The sequence below is a fragment of the Orycteropus afer genome, unplaced genomic scaffold (genome assembly GCF_000298275.1).
Source record: "Orycteropus afer afer isolate SDZICR_OR568_19922 unplaced genomic scaffold, OryAfe1.0 scaffold00149, whole genome shotgun sequence".
NCBI classification, from domain to species: domain Eukaryota; kingdom Metazoa; phylum Chordata; class Mammalia; order Tubulidentata; family Orycteropodidae; genus Orycteropus; species Orycteropus afer.
The window spans coordinates 3,710,771-3,718,342 of record NW_006921736.1 but is presented as its reverse complement, the minus strand read 5'-3'; the positions used below and the strand labels follow the sequence as shown (position 1 = coordinate 3,718,342).

General features: G+C 41.1%; 1 protein-coding gene across 1 annotated transcript in view; it reads left to right on the top strand.

The window, feature by feature from the left end:
• Positions 1–7,572, top strand: part of TMF1 (TATA element modulatory factor 1) — a 75,472-nt gene that overhangs the window by 59,462 nt on the left and 8,438 nt on the right. The window contains exons 9-10 of the mRNA XM_007946058.2: positions 2,172–2,264; positions 2,934–3,090. Of these exons, the coding sequence (XP_007944249.1) occupies positions 2,172–2,264; positions 2,934–3,090 (250 nt within the window). The remainder of the gene's footprint in view (positions 1–2,171; positions 2,265–2,933; positions 3,091–7,572) is intronic.

The following is a 7,572-nucleotide window of genomic DNA, read 5'->3' as shown; positions in this document are numbered from 1 at the left end:
GGAGAGTTCTTGGGGTTACTGGAAAGCAGAACCTCTTCTTAAGCCCTTGGAATCTGGTAGAGCGTTGTCTCTTTAGGTTGTCTCTAGGTGCTGGTTATGTGTTGATTTGTTTTGTCTTGGTTTTATGGTTTAATATTTTTGAAAAGGTGAAGCTGGTGTGTTTTATCTTAATATTGATTCAGGTGTGTTGGGTCACTCTCCTGTTTTCTTTGTGATGGTGGAATCACTGTGTGTAGTGTGGATATGTGTTTCTGTTTTTCGTCCAGAGGGTTTAGAGTTCGCAGCCTGAGGTTTTATGGTAATTGGCTGAATATGGTTTCTTCTATTGAATGACTGAAATTATTGGCGAAGAAGGTGGGAGCAGAAGAATGAAAGCTTGGTGTTGCTTGGGTCGGTTTCGTATTTATTTGCAAAATCATGGCTCTACCTCAGGAAAAATTCCTCTTGTTAGAGGGTCACAAATTTCTGCCAATTTCAGGCACACTCAAAGACCCCACCTCCTTGACCCCACAGAGCCAAATTGCGGCTCTCAGGCAAAATTCACGGGTCTGGGCTCAGCCGCAGTTTCTTTGTTCTCCATGCCCTGTCTGCCCGCAGTGCTGACGCAATCCAGCCAGACCGCCTATGGCTGGCTCTGGAGTTTGTCTGTGATACCGCCCACTTGTAGTGCCAGAGATGTGCGCAATTTCAGGTGTGTTGGACTTGGGGGTGTACCTGAGCTGGCTCTTACTTATGACGTAGTTATTTGCTAGACCACGGCTCAAACTCAGGAAAACTTCCTATTGTTACAGGGTCACAAATTTCCGCCAATTTCATGCACACTCAAAGTCCCCGCCTCCGCAGCCCCATAGCTCCAAAGTGTGGCTCCAGGGCAAAATTCGCTGGTTCCCGCTCAGCTGCGGTTTTTTTTTGCTCTCAGTGCCCCGTCTGCCTGGATTGCTTACGCAATCCAGCCAGACCACCAATGGCTGGTTCTGGAGTTTGTGCTACCACCCCCCTGCAGCGCCAAAGATGTGCGCAATTTCAGGTGTGTTGGACTCGGGGGTGTACCTGTGCAGGCTCTTACTTATGATGTATTTATTTGCAAGACCACGGCTCAATCTCAGGAAAGATTCCTATTATTAGAGGGTCACAAATTTCCGCCAATATTATGCACACTCAAAGCCCCCCGTCTGCGGCCCCACAGCGCTAAAACACAGCTCCAGGGCAAAAATTCCTGGGATCGCGCTCAGCGTTGGTTTTTTTGCTCTCTGTGCCCCGTCTTCCTGCGGTGGTGACGCAATCCCGCCCAACCGGTAATGGTCGGCTCTGGAGTTTGTCTACTATACCGCCCACCTGCGGCGCCAAAGATGTGTGCAATTTTAGCTGTAGTGGAGTTGGGGGAGTACCTGCCAGTGACCTGCAGTCCTGATAACCGTGGCAAAGAAAAGCACGGTGTTTCCCTGTCTGACCCAAGCCCGCTCTGTAATCTGCTGGGAGGGGAGGGAGTAGCCTTTCTGGCGCACCAGTGAGATCTCCACCTGAGTCTCAGCAATGGTGCCCGTGTCTGGCTGCGCCCTCACCACCCAAATTGCCCACAAAATCAGCTGCTGGAGACAGGTCTCTGCCCCTGCCTGCTGGAATATTGTATTGGTTGCTGGTAAGCTGCTAAAAGTGATCTCATTCTTGGCTTGGGGATCTCAGGCGGCCACCTCCACCCGGCAGACAGTGACTGCCCCAGAAAGGTTTCCATTGGTCCCTCTCCGGTGCCCGTTCATCTTTCGGCAGTAGCTCTTTGCTAAAAAATATCCCTGTGCATTTCCTCCAATTCTGTTCTTCTGTGTTTGGTGCAGTCTGATTCAGTGAGCTGTTCAGAGTTCCAAAAATCTCAATTCAAACTGTTGGACCTAGTTCTTAAAGTTCTTAGATGCCAGAGGGAAAAATAAACGTGGTGCTCATTGCCGAGACTACATTTTGAATCCCAGGGTGCTTTCTTAAGAAGGTATTATATATACATATAATTTTGAAATTGGTTGATATATGCAATATGTAATAATCATATGTAAAAGCTTATTGGATAGTACAAAGTATTACACAGAATAATAAATGACACAAGACGAAGTATGTAGCTAACAAATTGTACATAATACTTTGATAGTGTTTTTGATAGTGTGTGATTTTTCATCCTGTAGGTGGGAGACCTTAGGCTGGCACTACAGCGGGCAGAGCAAGCAGCTGCAAGAAAAGAGGATTATTTACGCCATGATATCAGTGAACTCCAGCAGGTACTGTCCCAGTTTGTCTAAACACAAATCCAAGAAGTATGTTTTTTTGCTATAAATGAAATATGATACAGTGTGGTAAAATTCATGTAATTGAGAAGATGATTATTATGCTTTTAATTTGCTATATTTTTATGGCTTATAGGAATAAAATCACAGTGGGTACTTTCAAATTGTGCAAAAATGTCCCTGTTTTGTTTATATTCTTCATACTCTGCATTGTTTCTTCATTTGTAATAATTGGTTTATTAATTATTATCATTCTTTGATTGCTGTGGGGCAAGTAATTAGTACCCAGTGTTATTTTTTAAATTTTCAGTCAGTGAATATACATAAGGAAAAAAGAGGAAGTATGACTCAGATTGTTCATTCAGCTTTTATAAATACTTAAAAATATTTGGATGAGATGTCTACTGGGAGGTTTGGATTAACATTTCACCTTTAGGTAATTAAAGGCTATCTTTATTTTAGAAATGCTCTGTAAAGAAGCACTTACTTATATACTCTATTATGCAACTTAATTGTAACGTAAGGATTGAAATGTTAGAGACAAGTTAATAAAATAAATAATTTTGAGGAGAATTAATTTTTTCTAGAAATCTCTCATAAAGCTTAAGTTTGTTAGTATTTTATTGCTGTCAATGGTAATGACTTAAGAATTTTATGGTTCAGCGACTCCAGGAAGCAGAGAATCGAAACCAAGAACTGAGTCAAAGTGTTTCTTCAACAACAAGACCATTGCTTCGACAAATAGAAAATTTACAAGCAACTTTAGGGTCCCAGACATCATCGTGGGAGAAGTTAGAGAAGAATCTTTCTGATAGGCTTGGTAACTGCTTTAGTTTTTATACTTTATACTCAATGCAGAAGGCTTTCTGCCTTATTTATAGAATTAAAATAATGATATGAAATTGAAATTCACTTAATCTGAAATTTACTTTTTATATTTAACATGTATATTTTGAACATTTCTCTCTCTTTTTTTTTTTTTGCATTTATTTCTAATTTCTTAACCGTGCCCCTCTCAGACCATTTTCTCTTCATCTAATGTGTCATACACTGTCTAAAATACGTCTGTGTCATTTTTCATTTCTTTTCACAGACTAATACACTTAATTTTTTCCTTGTCCATTTGTAACTCTGACCCCTTTCTACCTTGTCTGCACTAGCATAGGAGGTGTTAAATCAGTGGCAGAATTCCAAGAGCAGAGATAGGACTAAGGAGGGTCTAGATCAAACTCTAGTAGAGAAATGCTGTGGAGTCTTAAGAGTTCATATTTTCCATTACAGGCATGCCCCAGGGTGTCCTTCAGTAATGTTTGTTAATTAAAAAAAATTATTCTTCCATCATTGTTATCTTAAGGCATAGACAAGTAGTATGCATATATATCAATACAAAAAGAACTTGGGGGCAGCATCTTCTGACCTCCCCTAACCTCACAAGGGGGAGACAGAATCACCATCAACAGCCCAAAGCTTATTCCTGTCAGGCCACTCATGGCGCCACCCTCCAACCTTTTTTGCCAATTATGACACCAACTGTTCCTCCCATGGCAGTTACTACTTCTCTGTTGGGTTCAGTAATTTGTTGCATGGCCACACAGAACTTGCAGACAATACTGATGATTATGGGGGTTTATTAGGGAAGTAACAGGCTACAACTCAGGTTCAGGAATGCTCTCAGACTGCAGTTCTTCATTCAGGACAGTCTCTCCTCTGCTATGCCCTCAGGCGCACCTCTGTAGCCTGGCCTCTGTCCTGCTCAGGCAAATGTTACAAAATTCTTTTAGCTCTGCTGACAGTACACCTAGGTGACCCTACTTCATCAGCACGTCTCCTGGCCAAGGGCATTCAGCTTTCTTGCTCTGTTGGCCAGGTAAGCCTGCTGTTCTGTCTCATGCCTCTTACTTCCACTGCTACCTTCTCTCTGCCAGGTGTCTCTGTTTGTTGGGTAACTCTCTCTGCTAGGCGTCTCTGCCAAGGAGGTCCAGCACAGGGACCTCAGGTCCAAGGATGTACTCCACTCTACCTCCAGTTCTTCTCTCTTGATGGCAGTGAGATCCCCTCTCTGCCTCAAGGAGGGCTCATTTTAATCCTGGCAGAGTAACAAAACTAACCAATCCCAATATCAGAGTTCTATACACCTTATTTGCACGGCCCCACGCAGTATTCTGGTGGGAGTTAAAAAAACTATGGCTAGAAAAGCCATATCTACTAATTCACTGTGCCACAAATTAGTAGCACAAAAGCTGCCAAAATCATGAAAATTTCATGTGTGCATCCTGTGTCCCAAACTAACTATAATTAGAGATGTCATGGTATAGTGATAAAAGCAGACCTGAATAGATGTCAGGAAATGTGGATGAAAAATATCTCAGCATTTTTTTTGTTTTTAATCAAGCAGCCATACATGGTAGAGCAAGTCACTTAGCTTCCCTGGCCCATTCCCTGTAAATCAGAAGGGATGAACTAGATCAGTGGCTTTAAAACTTGTATTTAGTAAATCTGTAGGATATCTTGGGGGCTGCTGTTACGGTGCGAGGGAAGCTTGGTTAATAAGGTAATTGAACTTTTCAGAAAGTAGCACCTCTCGTCTAACTTTTTTTAATTAGAATTCCGCATAAGATTTTGTCTGGAAATAGACTCATCTGCTTAAAAAAAATTACTTAACTAGATGAACCTTAATACACTTTAAAAATGTATAGGTATACATTTTAGGTCTGTTTCATCTGTGACAACTTTTTTTTTTTTTATGTGTGATTTCGGTGAAGATTTACAGAGCAAATTCACTTTCCATACAGCAGTTCACATATACTTTGTCTCATGTCATTGACCACAGTTTACCACAATGCAACAGCTCCCCTCCCACTTCCTCCCCATAGTTACCACTTCCCAGTGTCCATCCCTCCGTACTCTCCTGCCCCCTGAGCTGTCTCCCTGTGCATAAGCAGTCCTTCCTTCTCCCATGATTGTTCTCTCCAGGGCATGTGTCTACTTGAGGTAAATATTTAACTCACATGCCTGTACTTTGTTTGGCTGGAAACCACAGGTGGGGGTTCAATTCCAGACCTGAAGAGCAGCTAGGGGCCATAGTCTCAGTGGTTCCACCAGGCTCCATTGGACCAGCAAACCTGGTCCCAACCATCTTTTTTTTTTTTCCCTCCAAATGATTTTGAGTTTTGTTCCACATTGTTCTCCCTCTCTATCCAGGATCTCCTACATCCCTTCCACGTGGATGACAGTGGTAGCTGGGCACCATCTAGTTCTTCTGCTCTCATAGTTGTATAGGTTGCAGATCGGATGGTGTACCAGTCGTGAGGACTGATTGTTTCCATTAATTTTGGTTTTCTTCTTTCTTCTTTGCTCTTGATGAGGAGAGACCCATCGTTGCATCTAGATGGCCGCTTGCTAGCTTTTAAGATCCCAGTTGCTACTAACCAAAGTAGGAGGTGGAACAATGTTTTTTATAGTATGTTATGCCAATTGAGCTTGATGTTCCCTGTGACCATGGTCCCAAGCCCTCAGGATCAACTACTTGGTCGCTCTGGGTAGCTGGCTGTGACCAAGCAGTGACCACAACCTAGCCCCTTGTGACAACTTTTTTTGAGAGCAATTAAAATATGAAATATGAAACAGCTGAAATTGTTACCTTCTAAAATGTGTATTTATTTAGCAATAAATGAAAGCTAGAAGCCAGTATTTTGTGTTTTTTTTTAATTGTAGTCTACATACCCTCAGGAATATGAGATATTGCACTGGGATATAGGCAGGGCCACAGGACATATATACCATATAGTGCTATTAAAACAGCATAGTATTATGGAGGAGAATTAGAAATTATACAAATTATGCAAGTATGAGACTTGTGAGACATGCTGAAGTTTCAGAAGGGCGGGCAAGTTTGGTTTTATCTTCCATTATTAGGTATACCATGACGAAGAAAAAATATGAGAATTCCTGCCTTGGTTAAATCTCAAAATCCTACTCTTTTTTTTTTTTTCAAATTGAAATTTTTATTGAGATAATTATAGATTAACATGCAGTTGTAAGAAATAATACAGGAATATCCCTTATCCTACTTTGCCCAATTTCTCCCAGTGTTAATAATTTATAGAACTATGGGAGCTCTGGTAGCATAGTGGCTAAGGCACTTGACTGCTCACCAGAAGGCTGGCGGTTCAAACCCACCAGCCACTCCTCGGAAGGAAGGTTGGGCAATCCTACTTCCGTAGTGATACTGCCTCGGAAACCCAAGGAGGGGTCGCTATGAGTCGGGGCCGACTCGACGGCACATAACAACAACAACAACAATATAATATAATAATATTTTTGATATTGATCCAGTCCACCAGTTTTATTCATATTTCCCCAGTTTTACTTGTACTCATTTTATGTGTGTATGTGTTTTAAATCCTGTACAATTTTATCACCTGTGTAGGTTTGCATATCCACCACCACAGTCAAGATATTGAACAGCCCTATCAGCACAGGGATCTCTCACGTTGCCCTTTTATAACTACACTAACCCTACTTCCCTCATTCTCCTTCCTTCTCTCCTCCCTAACCCCCAGAAACCACTAATTTGCCTTCCATTTCTAAAATGTTATCATTTCAAAAATGTTATATATATGGAACCAGATAATATGTGACATTTTGAAATGGCTTTTTGCTCAGCATAATCCGCTGGAGATTCATTACAGGTGTTGCATGTACCAATAGTTTGGTCCTTTTGTCATTGTTCTTTCAGTTTCTGTGGTTATTCCATGGTATGTATGTACCGCAGTTTATTTAACTACTCACCTGATGTAGGACATCTGGGCTGATTCCAGATTTTGGCTATTATAGATAAAACTGTTCCATATATACACACATACATACATACATACACACACATATACATACAGACACACACACACACACACATATATATATATATATATACACACACATACACACACATACATACAGGTTTTCATGTCAGCATAACTTCTCATTTCTCTGGGATAAATGCCCAGGTGAGCTAGTTGCATATTTAGTTTTTAAGAAAATGCCAAACTGTTTTCTTTTGTCTATGAATGTCCATTTGTTCCAGCATCATTTTGTGATCTACTGAACTACTTTTAATACGTGAGTCTACTTTCTAATTAAAATACTTTGAGAAAGAATGATAAAGCAGGTGTAAGTGAAGATTAGTTCTTTTATCTCTGTAGACTATCCTGTCTTAGGCAGTAAGTATTTATGAGTTTAAAATGTGGCTATTTGCATCACTGAAAGTTTGAAGTCTGAGTCTACTTGGTAACTTGTTTTGTGT